This window comes from Chiloscyllium plagiosum, chromosome 24 (genome assembly GCF_004010195.1).
Source record: "Chiloscyllium plagiosum isolate BGI_BamShark_2017 chromosome 24, ASM401019v2, whole genome shotgun sequence".
Classification (NCBI taxonomy): Eukaryota; Metazoa; Chordata; class Chondrichthyes; order Orectolobiformes; family Hemiscylliidae; genus Chiloscyllium; species Chiloscyllium plagiosum.
This window is the reverse complement of record NC_057733.1, coordinates 25789114-25813379: the sequence shown is the minus strand read 5'-3', so window position 1 is coordinate 25813379 and position 24266 is coordinate 25789114. Positions and strand designations below refer to the sequence as shown.

General features: G+C 37.4%; 1 protein-coding gene across 4 annotated transcripts in view; it reads right to left on the bottom strand.

Moving 5' to 3' along the window:
* Positions 1-7510: 7510 nt before the first annotated feature.
* The window catches only part of LOC122562098 (septin-9-like), a 322559-nt gene continuing 305803 nt past the window's right edge, over positions 7511-24266 (bottom strand). For all 4 annotated transcript variants that reach the window (XM_043714621.1, XM_043714623.1, XM_043714624.1 and 1 more), the window contains 2 exons: positions 9537-9588; positions 7511-8587 (listed from right to left, as the gene is read on the bottom strand). In XM_043714621.1, the coding sequence (XP_043570556.1) occupies positions 8458-8587; positions 9537-9588 (182 nt within the window). In that variant the 3' untranslated portion in view covers positions 7511-8457. The remainder of the gene's footprint in view (positions 8588-9536; positions 9589-24266) is intronic.

Here is a 24266-nt window from a genome sequence, read left to right as displayed (position 1 = left end):
TAACACCATCAGAAGTAGCACAACTAAATACAATATTTTGCACCATTCACATTGACATTTGATGTCAATAAACATCTTCCTTTAAATTGAGAGGAGAGCAATAAGTTTTTTTTGAAGTTAACCAATCATCATAAGTGTAAAGAACTGCACAGTACAAACACTTTTCAATTGAAATGAACTAGTAAAAGATGTTATGAGGCTAATTAAAGAGAGGTAATAGTAGAGGAACCATCATTCTTGGGTTGATTATGTTGAAACTTTATTGCTGGAACAGCACAGCAGGTCAGGCAGCATCCAGGGAACAGGAGATTCGACGTTTCGGGCACAGGCCCTTCTTCAGGAATGATTATGTTGAACAAATGTGATCTATGCGAATTGTCACAATGAAGCCGTGTGTGCTGACCTTCAATGAAAACATATCCTTCTGTATAAACATTGTAGATTCGTAGAAGAACTGAAATAGCATCAAACTACACTACCGACATTTAAATGAGGATTCAGTATACCCTTTCTGTAAACCAGTGAATTAAAAGTGTTACATCTCTATTGCACATAGGAATTGTCTATTATTTTGATCTTGCATCATTTATATTGCAACCCATTTCCTGAGTTTAAATTTAAACCAGTACTGGAGGGGAAACCTTTAACACTTGCAATCTGCTTCCTTCCCTCTACCAAAGTATATTATTTTGTTCTTATATTTGGCAATTCATTGTGTAAAGATTTTACTCATACATGATTGTGTGTGTTACATGAACAAGGCAAAAACTTAAGGTAAAATATGTAAATGTTGATCCAGTAGAGAAGTGAACACAAGAATAATGTGCTACACAAGAAAAGTTATAATCAATCAATGGGTTTCTCATCATTTCGTGTTCAGTTGCTTCTGTGATGCATAAATATGTTGACATACATATGTTGCCTTATTCTCAACATCAGGCAATAAAAAATAAACAGTGAAGTATGAAAAAAAAAAGCATATCCATTCAACAAATTGATGATGATCACTCATTGTTAATAACCAGTGAATTAAAGCACAGAAGTGGAACAAGTGGAGAGTGTCAAGCTCCTGGGTGTGGTCATCCCTACAACAAGCTTTCTCCAGGTGGATGCACTGTTTACAAAGGCCCAAGAACAGCTCCTCTTCCTCAGGCAGCTGAGGGAATTTGGCATGACAGCGAATACACTTGCCAACCTTTATAGGTGCGCCATTGAGAGCATCCTGTCTGGATGTATCACTACCTGATATGGCAACAGTACCATTTAAGATCAGAGATGGTTACAGAGAGTGGTGAACTTGGCCCGGACAATCGCAAAGGCCAAACCCCCATCCATAAAATCCATCTACCAAGCCTGCTCTCAAGGAAAGGCTGCCAGCATTCTCAAAGATCCATCTTTTTTCTACAATGCTTTTCTCCAACCTCTGCCATCGGGGAGAAGGTACAGAAGCCTGAACACACACACACACACCAGCTGATTTCAAAGCAGTTTCTACCCTACTGTTGTTACTACATGGAATGGACTCTCAAACTCTTAACATTCACCTGTACCTGTGTATTTGGTTTTGCCGCTGTTTACCTATTATTTATTTATCTATGCTACTTAACTATGTGATCTGCCTGCATTGCTCACAAGTCAAAGCTTTTCTGTGCCTCAGCATACGTGAAATTCAATTCAATTCAAAAAAATGTGCCAAAAGTAGTATCCCCAAAGAAGTAACACAAATGACATTATAAACTATAAGTGTGAAGTACGAATGTAGGGCTGAACATAATTTCTCTCCATCCCTTTTTATAGGGGTAATGACAATCTTTAATTAGCAAAAATTAGTTGAAATAAATGTTGCCAAAAAGGACTTCCCTGTATGTGTCCCCTTCCAGACCAGAACCCAATTTCCTGGGTCAGAGGTCATCATGTATACTAAGTGGTTTCACAGCAGCTCACTATGAAGGGGCATTCTGGCACTTCTCAATGGTACCATATTCCTGAAAGTGAAGTACTAAAACTTGTACTTAAAAATAATAATCCAAAGTAAAAATAAAATTACATTTTTAAAAAGTTACTTACTTTTCCTCTACCGTACTATTATTGTATTACAACAAGTCTGATCCAGATACAATGCATAACACAAATTATCTTGTATCTTTAAAAAAACCAGCATTGATTCCTGATATTTATAGTTATGGAGTTACTTACACAATTTAGCTCAGCACCAGAAACAGGAGGCATATTTAAATTCAATGGAGCTTCACGTGCCTAGTGATCAGTGGGCCAGGGTATTCAGCAAAGGACCATTCTAATTGTGTAGCTCTTAAATGTTTCTCTGGTTTCCAAGCCTTCTCTCTCACCGGAGTCAAACAATGGACTATAGTACAATAGATTTTATAGGAATATAATAGTTACTAGATAAACTATTTTTCTGCTTAAATATTTAATTACACACTGTGCAAGAGGACAATTTGATTTGCCATGATTCACACAATAGAACACCAGTGCTGTCACTGTAGTTAATAGTTTAGGAATAGTTTTGCATAGGAGACAGTCAGAGAACTAGGATAAATGTAATTCAGCTGTGTATTAAAAATCAGGATTTTCAGCTAGGTACACAATGTTCTGACGAAAAGGTTGACAACCTATCAGTTTCTCTCCACAGATGCTGCCTGGCCTGCTCAGCATTTCCAGCACTGTTTAAAATTTCAGATTTCACGCATCAACATCCTTGCTTTATACTGACACATGGTTCTACACAAATTGCATCCATCATTAAAATTAAGACTTTGCTTAAATATTGACTATAACTCGGTGTTGTGTGATTTTTGACTTAATTTAAACAACACTCTTCATTTAGTAGGGCAATCAGCCTTATGATACAAAGAATTGCTACACTTGACTTTTAATGGAAGCTTAATTGATGTATTACCTGAAAAGATTTGATGGGAATTAAGTTGAGCCAGTCTTACCCTCATTTCATGTGGGCAAGGTACTTCATCATAAAACTAAGAAACTTGACAATCTTATTGGAGATGTAGCAGGGATGACAAATGAAAAACATTATTGAAGTAGTTGTGGTGCCCTACTCTGGAGAAGGGGAAGCGGAGTCATTAAGGTATACTATTGAAGTACTGAAAACCTGCAAAAAAAATGCACTAAGCATGGATTATTTTCCTTAATCAACCTGGACCAGGTATCTTACAGATAAGTTGCAGATCAGTGTTTCGATTAGATTAGATTCCCTAGAGTGTGGAAACACTCAGCCCAACAAGTCCACACTAATCCTCCCATTCCCCTACACTTACCCCTGACTAATGCACCTAACATTACAGGCAATTTAGCATGTCCAATTCACCTAATCTGCACATCTCTGGACTGTGGGAGGAAACCCACACAGACACGGGGAGAATGTGCAAACTCCACACAGACAGTTGCCTGAGGCGGGAATTGAACCCTGCTCCCTAGTGCTTTGAGGCAGCAGTGCGAACCACTGAGCCGCCCCTAACATTGCTATAGTTAGTCAAAAGTCACCAGCCAAACACATTAGTACCATGACTCATTTTGGCTGTAAAGCAGAAGACTTAAAATAGAGCAAACCAATTTTACTAAAAAAAAAGTCATCAATTTAACCTAAGTGTTGCAAGAGTTTCAACTCTCAGTAGCATCAAAGCATGTTTGGTCACAAGTTCATACAGGGTTAAAATCAGGTCTACATCTAAACATGAAATCAGAGAGAGGGGATGGAGATGAACAAAGTCTCCTTTATTGTTTAACTTAATGCACATGGACTATGTCGGTTATCTCAACAGAGATGCATTGTAATTTCACCTGAATATGGAATACTTTGAGAACTCAGTTTGAATGGTGAAAATATGTGGGATAAAAGAGAGGAAGTACTCAACAATTTTATTTATGGATAAATTGGTGAATCAGTATATAAAGGAAAGATTCAGAGGAACAGATTCTCCTGTGATTTCAAAGTAACGAGACAGAGAAAAAAAGCCCATGTATTAGACCATTAGTTCGTCCCAAATAAGGTTGCATGAAGGAGACAGTGTTCAGAATTGACAGTTTATAGCTGGATGATTTTCACAGCTAGAGGTCAATGAGAAAGATAGCAATGTTTACAAGCAATGCCGAGTATGTCCTGCTGGATAAGGCAGCATGAATTTGATGCCACAGGAAAGGAAGAAAGTAGGATGTCTGGAAATATTATGCTGCTCAGTCATGCGCTCGTCAAAATAACCTAGCATATTGATATTACTCTGATCCGATATTAGAATGTTTACCAGCTCTCGCCATCAGACGATTAAGTCAGGCACAAGGTCATGTATGAAAGACACAAGTAGAAGCTCCTACATCAAAAAGTGTTTTGTTCCTCAGATTGTACAAATCTGAGTATGTACTAGTGAACAATGCACATTAAGCCATAAAAATCAAAACCTAACACAACAGCTACAACAAATTGAAAATAAAATGTAACAAGAGCTAACTTTAAACCTAGAGTTAAAAAGGGCTCAGTTAGATTCATTTCAATAAAAAAAAAATTGCTGGTTTAAAACTGGAACAAAATGGCAGCATATATTTGGATAAGGAAAAGCAAATGTTAAGTTGAAACAAAATTATATTGCTCAGTAGCAATTCAATGATATTTAACATGATCCTCTGTTCATGTTCCTTCAAAACCATATGAGGTACCACTTCTAGGGATCAAAGAAATTGTAACTTATCAACGTCACAATCACAGTGTTACTGAATAATCAAGGAAATTCTGTTCTTTAAAATTGCCCAGTGATGTCATGCAACAAGCAATGGGAGTAGCATCTTCTGAGGCAGTAATGGCAGCTGTGGAACACAAATTGAAACTGCGTCAAGCTAGGATTATTCTGCGAGGCCTCTTTGGATATTATCAATTGCTTTGGTGAGGATTTTGGCTCAATGCAATAAGTTCTGAAGTCCGATTGCTGACAGCAAATTAGTTAGGTATTTGATTTTTCTTTATCTCTCGTTCAAGAAAGGATTTCGCCTGTTTGTGACCCCCTTCCAGACCAAAACCCAATTTATCACCCCTTCCTTTGCTCAAGTTATTCCCCAATGCCACTTCATCCCCACTTACCAGCTCTTTCTACTTCCACACTCCGATTTCACCTTGATCACACTAAGTGTGACGTTTTAAAATGGGGTCAGTAGGTAAATATGCTCCACTAAGCTTGGCATTTCTGCTATTATTTGAGCACCAATGATAATCCTTTTTTTAAAAATGGCATTAAAATAACTGACTAATAAATGGAAGCTAGAGGAATCTTATGCACAAAACTGAAAACACATCACCTTTTAATGTCTGTATCTGATCCTAAAAGTATCCTTGTGGAAAGGGTGCTTTTGAAAATATTAAAAGCAAAGATTTTCTTTACGAAAAGTTTTGCTCCATCTGTAGGACAAGTGATTTAGCACAGCTTAGGCAATATTGTGCAAAGATCCTGACAGTTTTTAAACTGTGTAGATGATTTGTTGTCTGAATTCTATCACTTTGTATGAAATATAATCACATAACTAAATGAGGGCTGCATAAGAAATTCATAAAATTAACCAATAATTGGATACTGTCCACATTGTTGGATTAGGTGCATGCAACCTGCAAGGCCAGTAACAAATCCTTGGATTGAAAACTGGATACTAAAATAATAAGAACAAGTTTTAGGATTAGAATAACTTTTCCAGTATTTTGATCCTTATCCCATCGCACTGAGAATTTCCATGCTTGCCTTTTCCCTAATTTTTTTCACAGAACAACTCCCGTTCATTTAATTCTCATGACATGCAAGGAAATCACAACATAACTCGCCCACCATGCATTATGAGATGAATCCATAAATTGCACTTCATATTTCTATCCTATGCAATAATACAAAAATTCAAGTTCGTGTCTGCATTGATCAGTCTTCATAATAATAAATGGTTTCATTCTACCAGTGCTCCAGGTCATGTGACTATTCAGAAAGCAGGCATTGGAAAACTACTTGCTGCCATTATTTGCCAAATGGCCTCTCTCTTGAGCTATTTATACCTTCAGAAATTCCTCTCCATCTAAACCCTTTAACACTATTGCAGTCGCAGTCGATGTTTGGAAAGTTAAAATCTCCTACCATAACTACCCTATTATTCTTATAGATAGCTGAGATCTCCTTACAAGTTTGTTTCTCAATTTCCCTCTGACTATTAGGGGGTTCTATAATACAATCCCAATCAGGTGATCATCCCTTTGTTATTTCTCAGTTCCACCCAAATAACTTCCCTGGATGTCTTTCCGGGAATATCCTCCCTTAGCACAGCTGTAATGCTATCCCTTAGCAAAAATGCCACTCCCCTTCCTTTCTTGCCTCCCTGCCTATCCTTCCTGTAGCATTTGTATCCTGGAACATTAAATTTCAAGTCCTGCCCATCCCTGAGTCATGTTTGTGTAATTGCTATGATATCCCAATCCCATGTTCCTAACCATGCCCTGAGTTCATCTGCCTTCCCTGTTTGGTCCCTTGCATTGAAATAAATCCAGTTTAATTTGTTAGTCCTACCATGCCCCTGCTTGCCCTGACTGTTTGACGCACTTCTGTTCTCAACTGTACTAGCCTAAGATTGATCTCTTTCCTCACTATCTCCCTGGGGGGGGTCCTCACTATCTCCCTGGGTCCCACCCCCCCATCATATAGTTTAAATCCTCCCAAGCAGTTCTAGCAAATTTCCCTGCCAGTGTATTAGTCCCCTTCCAATTTAGGTGCAATATCCTTCTTGTACAGGTCACTTCTACCCTAAAAGAGATTCCAATGATCCAAAAATATGAGAATCTTTCTCCTATACACCAGCTCCTCAGCCATGCATTCATCTGCTCTATCCTCCTATTCCTGCCCTCACTAGCTCGTAGCACTAGAAGTACGACTTTTAAAGTTTGAATGAAATCCATTAGAAACAGATTTTGTTGTAGCCTGTTGAGCACTGCTACTAAAATAAAACTTTGCTTACTCCCCATTAGTAATCTAGTTTGATGTGATACACCACTGCTCTAATATTCCTCAATCCTGCTTTATTCATTGTTTAAGAAAAGCAGCTTGTAGCAACTTTAATGTGAGATAACACCGCACGGTGCTTAACAGAGGCATTATAAAACAAAGTATCAACATATTCTTGTCTGGACACCTGGATCATGAAGATACCACTTTCAAAGTGACTAAGTAGTATTAGGTTGTTGATTGCTGATCCTTTACTGGAGGGACTTGATCATTAGCTTGTCTGAAATCACTTGGGTTATCTTGAACCCATAAAGATTGTAATGGTTCACAACAGCAGTCTATTACTATCTTCTCAGGACAACCAGGGTAAGACAACAAACAATAAATAAACTCTGAACTTCAAAAACAAAGTGTCTTAACCCACTCAAAATAATTTAAAATTTTTTCCCCCCGAATTCAGCTGCATTAAAATGTCAACACATTAGTGAAAAAGGCAATCAAATAATAAAAGGCAGTTAAAACATTAAATTTGCAATGTTTATTTTAGGAAATATATATCAAACATTTTTATTTTATATAAAAAGTCTAATTTGACAATGAATGTAAACCCCCAAAAAATGGACATAAAGGTCATACAAGGAAAGACAAAAGATAAGCTTCAATTTTCAATATAATTACATTTTCAAAATACTGAGTGACTAACGTGACATTCCTTTTTCACTTTGCTTCACAAAAACTAGCTTTTCATTAAGCAATACATATTTTGGCAAAGAAGCAGTCTTTGACTCACTCTTAAACATTGTTTACACCATTAAAGAGTTTGTTTTTTTTAAAACACCCACACTACCAACTTTTTCACAAAATATAAATGTGTTATCTTTCACCTCTCTAATTAAAGCCACCAAAGAACAAAGAGACCTTTGAGATTATCTTGAATACCTCAGTTGGCTGTGTTTTGATATACTGAAACATGCTAGTAATATACTGGAAATAAATATAGTAATAATTGAGCCAATTACATTCTGTTCTTTTTGTCCTGGAGAACACATATTTAGATTTAGCACTACCATAGTATTGAAAGCAATTTTTAATCCACCAAAACATTCTGTTCACAAATTAACAATTTTGTTTTAAGCTTCTCCCTGAACAATTTATTTTTAATCACGAAAAAACCTCATCCACAAAAATCAATTCCGTGGTTTTCTGCAAAATATTTCTTAACCCCTTTGGTGTCATGCAAGTCTGAAAGATAATCAATAAAAGCAAGACAATACAAAAATATGGCAAGGGTGCACCACTTAGTTTTGTGATGTGTAATAGTCATTTGTTTGTGAACAGAATAGCATAGTGTGGAATAAATTATCTTAAGACAAGCAGTGCTGATACACTACCACATACTTTTAATCTAAATTATTAGCTGGTCAGATAAGTTCAGCAGCTTGAAGGAAAAGCCATATACAGTTTACATGTTGCTGTTCATATCCTTTTCTGCTATTCCATTGGAAAACTCATTTCCCTCACTCAGCCGTTGAACTCTGTATGCTTCATAGTGAATGGAGCTGGTCACATCTTTGAGATTCTGCATGTGAGTCCTGAGGGATATTTAGTACAATGAGAATATGAAATGTAATATACTGAACCAATTCAAATTGTTCAATTCATTCGTCATCACAGCTCCACATTAGGCCAGAATCTTTCTGGCAATAATGGTGATGCTAATGGCACACTCTGTTATTTACATGGAAGTCGCGCAACAATTTGAGGCAAAGAGCAGAATGCAGCTAAATTTGAATTATCCAAAGGATAATTTTCTCCCAAGCAATTTGTTTCACCACTTTGTGAAAATAGCACTTTCCTCTCTGATCATCAGTGACCTGAATGGTGAGTTTGCACAAAGCAAAAATCATGAGCTATTTATGGCTAAAACTTAGTAGCACCTTAATTGAACTTTCAACCTCATTCTCATTAAAAACTAGCTTTTACAAGTGTTGATGTTCATTCCTGCTACTTTCAAGCGGAATTTAAAATGTCAATTTTTTTCTTCTTTTTCCTTTCCTCTTTTTTTCGCTCTCAACCCTTATTTATCTTTGCACTTGATTTGAGATTTAATTCACTCCGCTACAGTCATTCCGTCGTTTATTTGCCAATTATTAAATGTTATTGTTAAGGACATATCCTGGCGGCTATCTTCAACACTTCTGTCCCAAATGCCCCACTCCTCTCACGATGCCATTTTCAGTTCCCACTTTCAGCAACGTTATGAATTGACATTTTCTTGAACTGATGGGAGCAGGGATAACAAACTAATGAGAATAGACAAGGTCAGATGCTCAGAGTCAGCAAAATTATGCCTATTATTTCAATTTAGATGTTCCACTTCATTGTGAAATTCATGGATAAGTGTACGTTGACACTTAAGGAATGAGACAAATTACTGTATGACCCTGATCTGCTTTTTTTTTTAAAAAAATGATATATCACACCAGCAACATTTACAAAAGGAAGATAGATTTCCATACAGAAGACCCCTTCCCAACTCACCTTATCAGTAGATCACGCAAGCAGGCAAATTCGCAGTGAGACATATTTTCCACTGTAAGAGATTAAAGATATAGAATTTATTGTACTTTGTTTTAATGATTATCCTTTATCATCCACTTTAAAGTCTGAAACAAAATTACATTGTATGGAATAACTTTAATTTACATTCATGTTATTTTGTTCTGGTACAGTCGCCTCATTGCAGCTTGTAAATGCATAACAGGGAGATCATGTTGGTAACAATGAAAATGCAATAGAAACTTCAGTACACAAATACTGAATGCATTACTTAACTGAAATTGCTCAAAGAGGGTGCTGCATGTCAGCAGAACACTGCTGTTACACTGTAATGGGAGTGTTTTGCACTTCTTATGCACTTTATGCCCTGTACGATTGTGTAGTTTGTGTTATCCATTACATGGATACTGGAGGAACACTGTCACATTTTTACTGTATCAGTTGTCTATGGTAGAAGTTACAAATAAAAAACTACTCTCTCTATATATGCTTGTCAGTAAATGGCTATCAGCGCATCATTCAAAAATATGACTTCCATCACAATCTAATTGAAGATTCCAGTATCACACCAATACAGATATAGTTTCCAATCTCCATGTAGGCAAACATAGATTGATGGGTTGGGAGCTCAGTGTATCCAGTGTATGCCCCCACAATAAGTAAACTACTTAATTATGATACTCAATACATTGCAAATCATCTTCACTGTAGTCTTGTTCCAAAATTTAAGTTGTAATGTTTCTGCTTCAAGTAATGGTCATACCTGCCCTCCTGGAATGGAGAATTCAAATATCCTGCCTGGGACAAAGAACATACTAGGTACTGGGGTTAATCTTTGAGGATTCTCATCAAATTTATAAAGTGTTTTTGCTTTTCTTGTTTTTTTTTGTATACAGTGATACAGAGTTAGCAAAAATTACTCTCAACCACCAAAGATTTTGGAACTGTGGATGTAATGCTTTATTTACTGAGAAAGGGATAAGACAGGATTAAAAGGCAATCTCACTGAGAACAGGATCACTTTTGCTTTGCTAACATCAGCAGTGAATGACGATGAAAGAATATTTGGGAGACTGCAACAATATCAAACAGTAGAGGCATAGTAATGTGTACCAGTGATTTTTGGTAATGAATATGGTGCAATTTTTTGAAGTGACACTTTTTTATATTACATCTTTTGTAAGCTACTGCACAAACACAAATTGTTCCATTTCTCCACTGAAAATAAATAAAATGTTAAACTTGTGCACACGTTCATCTGAAATAGCCACCAGAGGGCAGAAGAAAATATAGCACGACAACAGCACTACCTCGTCTTCAGAAAACAATCCCACAAAGAACTTATAGTTCAGTATCAGTGTCCCTACCTCCGGTTCAGAGGTCCAGGTTTAAGTCCCAAATGCCCCGGACAATCATCACAACATATCTGGGTGGGTTGGTTAAAAGTATACATAAATCATGCAAAATGTGTGTCAGATTGCGTGTCTGATTACATGGAAGGTTTGGCTTCACATTCATAATACAGAAATAGTTATTAGCTATTTTACAGACAGGTGGCTAGCCACACATACATGCACCTGCCAAACAAGTTAACTAAAATTTACAAAACCTTGCATTTGCACAACCTCAACATTTGCCAAGACATTTTAAAGCCAACAGATTGTCACTGTTTTATGCTGTGAAACTGTTCACTGCTTAAACCTGTTGGACTATAACCTGGTGTTGAGAGATTTAAAATTTTCTACACACACAGGTCTTTTCATTAAACACCCCAAATGCAGGTTGCATTGCAGTCTCAACCTACTTACTCATTCGTGTATTTGCACTTAGCCAAAACTATTTGAAATATTGGGTGAATCTTATGGTTTTTTGGGGTTCTTGTTGCTGGTTCAGCCTGAGCTGCTGTGAGTGGATCAGAAATGTGCCAAGAGGGCTCTTAACAAGACAGGTCAGATCAGCAACAGGCAGTTAATAAGGAACATTCCCCCTTATTTGGTAACTTGCCACTGCCGAGTGACAGCAAATGCTCCCGACATGAACATGGACCGCACTAGACTTTTCATCTAATGCTACCACAGATCTCGCTATAGCCCACATTATCAAAAACCCTCTAAGATTTTGCCCCATATTTCCATTATGGGTAATTATACACTGTTTGCCTAACACAGGGAAAATAATTCAAGGGGTATAACTTTATACAACAGAATAAAAACAAACATCCTGTGAAATGTCTTATACACTTTGCCACTAATTGTGCTGATAGCTGCCATTAGAGTTCTTCACCCTAACACATGCAGATCATGCTGCACAGAAACTAACAAACAGACTCCTCTTTCCCCAACAAAGAAATGGGACAGGAGTCACTCTGGGAGAACAGATCAGGAGGATCACTGCTCCTTTCCTTGTAACTAGAGATGCCGACTGTCAAAATGCAACAAACTTCGGAAAAAACAATCTTGCTTTTGGTTGACAATGATTTAAAATTGCAAATTTCTTTTCTTGATCGCGTTAATTTAGTAACCCTAACTAAACTTACCATTTGCAAAAGAAAAAGGTATTAGCAGCAGTGTATTTCAGAATGATTACAGTCAAACTTGTCAAACAACCTAATAACATACAAATGGATATTCAGCTTAGTTTCCATTTGCCTGTGCTAGTTTTTCCAGCAAAGTCCTCCTCACAGTAGCAACGTTTTTTAAAAAAAAAGTATTCCACACTGCAAATTGCATCCAAAACAATCTGATCTTCTGGTTCTAAAACTCAGATTGCCCACAATACTAGCCATGTCCCCAGAACAAATCCATCACCATAGTAAACCTCTCTCAATTGCGTCTTTGAGTCATCTCTAAAATTTCTTAAATATAAAGACATTCACGGACAATATTTAAAAATATTAATAAAAACTGAGTTTACTATTAAACAGACTATTGTACACTATTGAGATTAGTTAAATGAACCTGTATAGCATTTCAGAATCAGTAATTTGAAATGTGTGGACTCACAGTTGGTGACAGGTTAAATATAGGTATCATTCTTTATGATAAACCTAATTCCAGTTGTTTTAATAAAACCACACACCAAACGCATGAATTTTTTAAACACAAATTTGAAAACATTAAGCACTTTGTAATTAGAACTGGAAGACTTTGTTTGCAATATGCAAAAGAATTCAAGCAGAAACTTGAGCAAAATATCTGAAATTGCTTTGGTTTTCTAAGTTTAAGTGTGACATTCTGCCTCAATACCAAACAGGACCAAAGAGGAATCTGCATCATCTCTCTAAAAGTATGGGAAAAATAAATCTGAAAGTTCATATTGTACTTGATTTTCTCTGCATTTAAGCTGTTCTTTTATTCTGATGTTGAATATCCACTTTATTTTGAGAGAGATAAGCATTGCGCAGGACAAGGATTTTGGTGAGAAAGCTGGTACTACTAACCTGATGGTTTTTTTTTCCATCTTCTGTTTATTTCTTTTGGTTGTAAGTTAGGATGTGATGGAACAGGAAGCAGTTTCCACTCTGTCATATAGTGCACACTGTGCATGAGTAATGGTGTCTAAGCACTGGCATGTCAGAGTCAGAAGGTTGTACTTCAGATCAGAAATCGAGACTAACTCTTCCAAAGAAAAGCACTGATTTTAGGTGCCAATGAAAATGAGAATTTGAAAATGATCCATTACAATATTTACTTAAGTTTTTCAGCTTCTGTTGCCTTACATGACACACTGATTCACTACTGAACCGTAAAGGGAAAGATATCTTTAAATTTTCCACATAACAACAGACAGATCATGAATAGTTTACAAACTTCAGCCTGAATGATATCTGAGTTTAACCAGTTGATTCATTGCAACATTGATAGTTCAGCTGGGAGTTTTACTCCTGAACAACTATTATCAAAATGTCTTAGAATAGGAGTTAAAAATCACAACACTAGGTTATTGTCCAACAGGTTTAATTGGAAGCACTAGCTTTCAGAGCGCTGCTCCTTCATCAGGTGGTTATGGACAACCATCTGATGAAGGAGCAGTGCTCTGAAAGCTAGTGCTTCCAATTAAACCTGTTGGACTATAATCTGGTGTTGTGTAATCTTTTAACTTTGTACAGCCCAGTCCAACATCGGCATGTCCAAATCATTAGAACAGGAGCATAGCTACATCTGAATTAGTAGGATGAGACATTAAGTTGAAGCCTGATTGCCCCATCAGCTGGAGAAAAAAGTTGCTATGGTTATACAGTTTCACACAGATACTATACAAGGAAGTCCCAAAGTCCTGAAAGGAGATTTAAAAGGCAAGACCTTTTCTTTACGTACAATTCTATTCAGTCACAATAGGCAACAGTTTCTTGGTCAAACGTGCATCTTTAAACAATACTAAACAATCATAGGTCCTGGCTGTACATAATTTGGCTTGTTTTTCTTACAACAGTGAATATTCTTGAATTAAATAAAGTATTAATTGCCTGTAAATTATTTTGGTACATTATTAGTGTGAAGAGCACGAGATAAACGTGAGCTAGTTTTTTTTCTTCATGGTTTTCACCTGTGCTGCCTTGAACCATCTGATTGGAAGTAAATAAAACTGAATGGTTTGATTTAATTGTGAATCACCCTGAGGAATGATTAGTTATTGAATGAAAATGTCAGAAGTTTGGGTGCATGGCCGATGAATAAGCAATTGCATTCCAGGCACCAGACAGCAGCAGAGGCAGGGGTATGCTGTATATAAGACTGGGCTATGCAGTTTTTAAGGCTGGACAAGATAGCTTCTTGATCAATAAGGGAGTCAAAGAGTAAAGTGGAGGCAGCAAACAGAACTCTCAATCAGATCAGCCATGATTTTATCAAATGACAGGACACGCTAAAGGGACCAAATGGTCTACTCCTGTCCCTAATTCAGATGTAGCTATGCTCCTCTGCTAAGGCATTTTGTTACGAGTATTTAAGGAGAAAAAAAATTATCGACAATGCAATGAATCAACTCGTTAAACTTAGATTCTAAATATCACTCAATGAAGTTTGTGAACTGTCCATGATTTGCTGTTACACGAAAAAAAAAATTCCCTGTGCAGTTTAATAGTCACGATTCGAGATGCCGGTGTTGGACTGGGGTGTACAAAGTTAAAAATCACACAACACCAGGTTATTGTCCAATTAAACCTGTTGGACTATAACCTGGTGTTGTGTGATTTTTAACAGTTTAATAGTGGATGCGTCAATTAAGTAAACAAAACCTTAAAACACACAAAGTATATTATAATAATTTTCAAATTTCATCTCTCCTGTTTTCCCCAGTAGTCTCACAGAAAAAAGAACACACAGTGGGTTGACATGTGAAATTAAAAACTGGGAAGAAACGATTGATTTATATATTATTTGGGAATAATTATTGAAATACTAACAATTTTAAAGAGGGAAAGAATCTGGAGAAGATAATGAATAAACTTAAGTAATACAGCAATGAAACTTTAGCTTGACATACTATGCAAGCAACATTTACGTAAGATAGAAAATGAATAAATATAGGATATTAAAATATTATAAGTTTGACAAATTGGCAGAATTACTAATAATCATAAAATAATTTGTAGAGTAACAGATAATCCTAGCTGTAATACATAGCTTGCAAATAACGGCAGCTGACTGAAGGAGAGCAGCCAAAAAAACTGATAAAATGTGCACAGCAGAGAAATGAAATCACTCAGGCAATAAGAAGGAAAAGGGATTAAGAAGCAGTCAAATGCAAAATCGGAAATGATAACCTCCAAGGCAAAAAGGTGGCAAAAGCAGAGCGAGATTTCACTAAATGCCTTTGGCACTGCTTCCATTCTGGAAGTACATTAGAAAACAATCTATATGATATATAGGCACATCAACAGCAGTGACACATCAATAGGTGACTTAATGATATGCAGCCTGGTAAAGACAGTAAAGGTGGAAGACAGAAAACAATGGAAGCTTCCAGAAGAGCCCCAACTGGTGAAGTCAATGAGATTGCCATATAAAGATACCACCCAAAGAACATGCCCTCAGTGCAAGTCCTTGGTTAATTAATTACGTAAAATTCTTCAGGAACAAAGATTATATCCTCACAAACTGTTAATACCAATAATTGAAGTTGTGGTCCAAGTCAACTAGAAAACTGGGAAAGGTATTGTTAGTGTAGGAAGAGATTTTAAAATTCTACAGTACAAAGACAGTAATGATACAAATAAGCAGCAGACTGATTGCATGAAGGGTTATGAGCTGAAGTGCTGAAAAATTAGGATCTGTGGCATAATCATGATTGTATATCAGGTCCTGTATTTGGTCTGAGGGCCAGATATGTGCAGCTGAAGGAGTTTCTTACAAGGATTGCCTTTGGTTCTGAGGAGGTGAGATTGGTTTGTGTATGGTTATACCATCAAAACAATTAAAAGCTACTACTTTATTTTTAAATCCTTAATGGAGTTCCCTTGCTATTCCAATAGAGAGACCTGACATCTTAATATTTTACATAGATCACTATTACACTATTAAGTAATGCAAAGTAGAAAACACACCCAGAAAAAAAATTGTTGAGAATCTGAAACGTTTTTAAACACAATATATATAACTAGGAGATTAATCTTAATGAGGTAAGAATTTTAAGGAGTGCAGGAAACATTAAGTGGAATTAACAGCAATACATTGAAAAATGCATAATAAGAGTTGGAGAACATGTTGAACAACTCCAAGACCCAGAATATTACATGAAACAGAAAAACAGAGAAACCAGGCATAGCCAAATAGGTTCTGATGTTGGATAAAGCAGAAGTAGTAAATTCTTTAGCTACTCCAAACTTTGGTCCAAATTTATTGGAAAACAGCAGCTGAACAACACATGCTCCTCATTATTAATGAGCAGATCAATCAACAACTTATGATCACAAGATACTCAATGAATTGCATTTGCCATTAGTTGGATTAACAGCAGTTCAGAAATTCCGTCCTGTGTAGGATGCATTCCCTGTGATAGAATGACTAGTTCTGAAACACTGAAAATTAGGCTCAGCCATCATTACAATGGACTCTAGATTAGAGGGGTGCTGGAAAAGCACAGCAGTTCAGGCAGCATCCGAGGAGCAGGAAAATCGACGTTTCGGGCAACAGCCCTTCATCAGGAATAGAGGCAGGAGTGCCTGCAGGGTCTCTCTACCCTGCAGGCACTCTGCCTCTATTCCTGGTGAAGGGCTTTTGCCCAAAATGTCGATGTTCCTGCTCCTCAGATGCTGCCTGAACTGCTGTGCTTTTCCAGCACCCCTCTAATCTCGAATCTGGTTTCCAGCATCTGCAGTTCTCGTTTTTACCATTATTACAATGGAACCAATGTGGCATCAGTCTGCTGGCAAAGAGTCAGAACAGAGGCAAAAGAGGTTGCTTTTTCATCCTCCAACCAGTACTGATCTGTGACCAAACTCAGTATGTTCACCTTTGCCTTATATCCATTCACATGTTTTAGCTAACAAAAATCTCAGTCGTAGCTTTAAAATTAACAACTGATCCAGAGTCAATCGCAGTTTCTAGTTTGCGCCAGAGTAAGGCACACCCAGTACATTTGACCAACTATTAGAGGAAATTAAATGTCCTTTTCTAAATGCAACACCAGTACCTCATCTGACACCATAAGGGAAGGAAATAGATGACCAACTTTAACAGTAAATTAGATTTCTGGATTACAATCAAAGTTAAAATTAAGATATTCAAAATTGACAAACAAATTTCAAGATACAAATGTGTAAAATTAGTAACAGCAATTGTCAGGACAATGTTGTAAAATAGTTATATTCCATTACAACAGTATTAGGTGTACAAAAGATCGAACAAGGGACAAGTGGAGTGATAAATAATTTGCTGTTGAAGCTTTATTGATGTTCCTTGAACCTCAAAAGTGTCATATTATCACTACTGCAGTTAAGTGAACACCTATATTCAGAGTGGAGAGATCAGTTGGTATCCAAGATGAGGTTTGCAATCACACACAGTGAATTGCTTAATGTTACTGCATTTGAACCACAATAAATAATAATAAACTACTGCATCATTCAAAACTGGGTTCACAACTGCAACATAGCAGAACAAAGCCACCAATTTTACTTTAATTGCTGAGAAGTTTTAGTGTTAGACATTAGCTTGTTGATTGCAGATAGGGACCCAAGTGATTGAAAACCTAAAATAGGCTTCATTCCCTTTTCATCACAGTTTGACAGAGCTCCAAATTAATGTGAAAAGTGCATGTCAGTAGCATAGTAAGAGGGAAACCATTTCAGAGAGTACTATGATTATTGAATATCTTGCCACCTCATAGGATATATAGATCTGCTTGGACCATCATTAAACAAAACAAAAAGGGAAAACAATTACTCAGTATTCTGTGTGGTAACAAAAACCTTGCATATTGTTTATTGAAACCTCTCCAAAAGAATCTTGCGTCAAATGTTCTACAACTCTCATTCAGTTTTTTGACTATTTTTCTTTCCTTATATTAGATCTACATTTGAATTTCTCTCTCAAGCCATTCCTTAAAATTTGTTAAAATGTTCCTGTAAAATTAAACAAAACATTCACAGGGATTGGTTCTGGGTTGCCTTTTGTTTGCCATTTGTATAATTGATTTGGATGATTATACAGAAGGCATGATTAGTAAGTTTACAGGTGACACCCAAATTGGTGGCATAGTAGAAACTGAAGGTGGTTTAAGATTACAAAAGGACTTTGACCTAATGGGTCAATGGGCTGAAAAATGGCAGATGGAGTTCAATCTGGACAAATGAGTGATATTGCATTTTGTTAAAAAATTCACTTGTGGGCTGGAGGTGTCACTGGCTCACCAGCATTTATTGCCTGTCCCTAGTTTCCCTTAAGGTGCTGGTGGTGGTGAGCTGCATTTTGGTACAACAAACAAGGGTAGGGCTTATAAAATTAATATTAGGGCGATGAGTGTTGCAGAACAGAGGGACCTGTGGGTTTCAGGTCCATAATTCATTGAACTTTGTGTCACATATAGACAGGATGGTTAAAAAGACATTTGGTACACTTGTCTTCATTGCTCAGTTGTTTGAGTACAGGAGTTGGGACATTATGTTGTGGTTAAACAGGGCATTGGTGATGCCTCTTCTAGAATATGGTGTCTAGTCTTGTCACCCAGTTACAGGGAGGATATTATCAACTGGAGAGGGTTCAGAAGAAATTTACCAGGATGTTGCCAAGTATGGAAGAAAGGCTGGATAGGCTAGGACTTTTTTCACTGGAGCATAGACAGTTAAGATACAACCATTAGAAGTTTATAAAATAATGAGACATATCGATAGAGTTAATGGTAGCTGTCTTTTTCCAAGGATGGGGATTTCAAGACTGGAGGGAACATTTTGAAGGTGAGAGAAGACAGATTTAAAGATGACATGAGGGGAATTTTTTTTTTTTAAAACAGAGGGTGGTTTACATATGGAATGAACTTCCTGAGAAGTGGTGGGTGTGGGTATAATTAAAATGTTTAAAAGACATTTTGAATAAGTATATGTATAAGATATGTTTGGACAGATATGGAACAGTAGCAGGCAAGTGGGAAGAGTTTAGTTTGGAATTATGTTCGGCATGGACTCATTGGACTGAAGGGCCTGTTTCTGTGATGTATGACTATGAAAAAAATATGTGGCAGACAGCAATGATTCTGGAATTGTGTAATGGGGAGCAGATTGAAAGTTTAAAAGAAATGCCTTTGGGGTGCAAGGATAACTACAACTTTCATTTTAACCAGTAATGAATAAAACAAGTAATTTTTTGAACAGTAGAAAATGTATTTAGAAATTATGAGTAAATAACATGAAATTCAATTTCCTCTAATTAAGTTCTGCAGATCAAAAGGGTTAGTAAATATTTACACACACTACATGCAGAAATCTGAATGTAATGTGAATATTCAGAAGTATCCTGGTTTATTAGTTTTACTGGACATCAAATTATGTTACTGATATTGTGATACACTTTGTATCAAAACGTTTTTAATACACTGACTGAAAACTACTAATTTGATTTTTAGGATACTAAAGTCACATTTTAGTATGTTGGAATCGAAGTCAAATTTGGCTGCACTATCTTATCATTGCACTGTCTATAATCCAGAGCCTTTGAAATGGTGGCAAACTGTCTGAAAAATGCCTTGCCACAGGAGCAATTACTTTGAAGTTGTATGAAGAAAGCCCTTGCAAAATATCAATGTTAAAATATTCCAATCTGTGGGCGGCACAGTGGCACAGCAGTTAGCACTGCTGCCTCACAGCGCCAGAGACCTGGGTTCAATTCCCGCCTCAGGCGACTGACTGTGTGGAGTTTGCACGTTCTCCCCTTGTCTGCGTGGGTTTCCTCCGGGTGCTCCGGTTTCCTCCCACAGTAAAAAGATGTGCAGGTCAGGTGAATTGATGAATTGGCCATACTAAATTGCCCGTAGTGTTAGGTAAAGGGTAAATGTAGGGGTGGGTTGCGCTTCGGCGGGGCGGTGTGGTCTTGTTGGGCCGAAGGGCCTGTTTCCACACTAAGTAATCTAATCTAATCTAATCTAAAATACCAATCATATACTTTTCCAGTCAGTTTTATTTTGAGTTCACACACAAGCTCCAACATCACTGCTTCCTACCTATATGTGCACAGACTCAGTCATCTAATTATTTCTTGATAATCTAAAACCATCAGTTACTTCCTAGTTCTATATAGCCTCATGCATCCCTGCCAAAACCTACGAGGAAGTAACTGTCGTTAACAAAACCCTGTGACGATCACCCATTTTCTCAACTGGGTGGGAACAATCCGTTAGATAAAGCCATTTGAACAATAGGTTTCTGGCTAGAAATTGAAGGTGCAAAGTATTCCAATCATGTAAACCAGACAACCACAAGCCTCATTACTGTTGAGAGGCTTATGCCAGAAACATCGACTCTCCTACTCCTCGGATGCTGTCTGACCTGCTGTGCTTTTCCAGCACTACACTCTCAACTCTGATCTCCAGCATCTGCAGTCCTTTCTCCTATTGATTTTAGCTTTACTGCAAAGCCACTTTGAAGGATGTTTACCTTGAAGAAGTTCTCCTCCTCTCTCAGCAAGAGTCTCTCTCTCATGACACCCCCATGTCATCTCCTCTGCCCTGAAGTTCTTCAGCCACGACCTCAAGTAGACTCGCTACTATAGCCACATCTCCTTTCCCAGTGCCTGCCTACAGAACCGTCTAATCCCACATGAACTCCTGACCACATTCAGACCACATTTGGACCACATTTGGACCTGAACAGGATAACCACTACAAATCCAGATCACAAGCCTCATGCCTGATAAAGGGTTTATGCCTGAAACGTCTTTTCTCCTGCTCCTATGATGCTGCATGACCTGCTGTGCTTTTCCAGCAATACACACCCAAACCTGAATCCACTCACCCTGACTGCATTTTTGCCACTGGACAGATGGAGAGGGGGCTGTGTGATGAGCCAGCTAAGCCTCTGTGTTTAAGGAACTGCAAATCATCCAACAGAAAATAGAAACAGTGATAAACCAAATCCATGTTTCTTTCTCACCATTCAACTTGCTAGGTTTGAGCTTTGTCATCTGTTTAACATATCCGCAATAACAGGCAAGAGTGAAGAATCAGCCTCTGAATGCAGAGATAAATTGACTATCAATGCCCTCTCACTTTAATACCAGACCTAGAAGACCACAGAGTTCAGCCTAAAAGCTACCCAAGTCACTGAGCTTTCAAGATCCATGTATCTGTAAATGCACGTGTGAACCTCCAGTGCGGAATATTTTCAGGAAGTACAATCAATACCATTCAATATAATACGACATAGGAACAGGCCCTTTGATCCTCCAAGCCTGTGCCAATTCCTACTCCTTATTTAGTCTGGCTACTTATTGATTGTATGTGATTTCTATCCCTCTGATAGACACCTGAATGGGAGGCAATCAAGGTAGGCCTTAAACGCTGCTAAAGTCCCTTCTTCTACCACCTCCACTGGCAGTGCATTCCAGGCAACCACCACCCCGTTTGAAACATTTTCTGTGCACTGCTCCCCTGAATTTTCCTCAACGTGAACCTGTGCCCTCTTTTAATTGACATTCCCACCCTGGAAAAAGCCTCTAACTATCCACCCTATCTAAACCTTCCAAAATTTTGTAGACTTATCAGGTCAACCCTCAGCCTCTGTCTTTCCAGTGAAAGCAATCAGTTTATCTGACCTCTCCTCATAATTAAAACCCTCTAGACCAGACACCTTCCTGGTAAACTATGTCTACACCCTGTCCAAAGCATCTACATCTTTCTGGTAGTGTGATGACCAGAACAGCATGAAATATTCCAAATACGGACTTATTAAAGTTTTATGTAACTGCACCATAACTTGCCAACTTTTATATTCAATGCCCCAACTAATGAGGGCAAGCATACTGTATGCCTTCTTGACCACTTTATCGACTGGTGCTGTCACCTTCAGGGATTTGAGGACCTGTACGCCCAGATTCCTCAGTATTTCAATGCTCCTAAGGATTGTGCCATTTGCTGTGTAATTCACACCAAAATTTGATCTTCGGAAATGCATAACCTTGCATTTGTCTGGATTAAACTCTGTCTGCCACTACCTGCCTAAATCTGCAAATTATTTATCCCGCTGCATCCTTTATCAATCCTCCTCACTATACGCAAATCCATTAATATTGGTGATCTCTCTTATTCTGTTTGTATTCAACGAATTCGAGGAGTCCAGTTTTCTGTGCATCTCTTTCACAGATACAGTACATAAGTAATTAAATACTCATTGAACTGAATAAGCACATCCTTTACTTACAAACCTGTTAGTCAAAGAAGAAATAAAACCAAAGCGAAGTCTTGTTAGCACCCAACAACTCCCCACCACCAATTAGTTGTAACACTGACCTACTTTGGCTCCCAAAGAAAATGCCTTGATTTTAAAAATTCTCATCTTTGCTTTCAAATCTGATGGTTGTGTCTTTTCCCATCTCTATAACTCTCCTCTCAAACCTCCACGGCATGTGCACCCACTCAATTCTTGGTCCTTTGAGCTTACTCATTTCCACCATTGATAGAAGTGCCTTCAAAGTCTCCAACATCCAAGGTTACTTCTTAATTCTCTATATTTCCCAATCTTCCTTTAAAACACACCCAGAACCTTTTGTTTTGACTCAGTCTGCCCTAACTATGTCCGTGTCTCCGTTTCAAATTTTGTTTGGTAACATTCCTGTTAAATGCCTTGGGAGATGTTGCTACCTTTAGACGTTATTGTAAAAATGCAAATGGCTGCTACATTTGTGAAGATTCATCACAGTAATATTTAGATTACTGTGCATATTGATGAAGGAGGACATTACAAACAGTAAAGAAAACCAAAACAAAGAACATCTGATTCAAATTAGTAACATTCAGAAACCATGCTGCTCTGGGGTGGAACAAGAACAAGGAGAGTAGAAAAATGGATTCAGACAAACAATGTGAAGACCTCAAACTAGAAACCAACTTTTCTTTTTAAATTATGAGAAGAAATTACATTATTTTGAATTTCAGCTCATTTAGCTTGAACGGAGAACTGTTGAGTCTCATTCTGTGAAAGATTACATTTACCATCATTCTTACAGCAGTTTCTTCTTTCAGGAAACCATAAGATAGAATCAACTTTTTAAAAGCTGTCCTGTGGTTAGAAGATCTAACTGTAAATAATGCAGTATGCTTGGAGAGAAATAACAAGCAGATTTGTATCTAAATTCTGTACAGCTTACCTGTATAAAAGAATAGTCAGATCAACATATAAAACTAAATTAACACTCAAATCGTTTGCTGCCAGGAGCTGATAGAGATATAGCCATTCAACAAATGCAGAAGTCTGACTTGCAGCAAGTGGCTAATTACTACATTTTGACTCATTATTAGAAAGTGTTTAACTTGCATAATGAGTATATAGTGTGCAGTAAAGACGTTTCTATTGGACAATCATCTCTAGGTTGGTAGCTTAACTTTACTAAGCGTGGTGGGGGGGGAAGACAGTCTTCAGTAGAGAGGGAACAGGAGGACAGGTGAATAACCAGCTGGCAGGGGTGAGGACCAAGAAGTCAACAAAATGCTTAACGGTTTAAAGCCCTCTATAAGAGATCAATTAGTTTATACCAATGATGTGCATAAAGATAGCAACAAAAAATGTCACAATACTATGGAGGAAAATTTGAATGTAGAATAAGTAATGAAATTTACTATTCACAGTAAAATGAACTTAAAATAAATCTTAAGGTGAAGAGATCATCAGAAGCTGACAATTTAAATCCTAGTATCCTGTGGAAATTCCGAAGAAATAATGGTGACTCTGGTGATAAATTTTTCAATTTTCTTTTGAAAAGACAATTGGATCAGAGAACTGGAGAAAGGCAAATAGGACAGAAGAAATTATAGGTTAGTTTGTCTTCTTTTAACAGTTAGAAAAGTCTGTAAAAACAATGCTACTTGTAACAATGCAGAATTTGGCCTCACGGACAGGGATAGAGTTAGTGGCAGAGGATAGAACTTCTTCAATTGGAAGCACGTAGTGAATCATGTTCTGTGTACAGTCTAACAGGGCTGCTCTTCGACTAAATAAATACTCTCAACTCAGCATTTAAGGAAATCACATTGGAACTTGCTGCCGACACCAATTTATGTGCAAAGCAT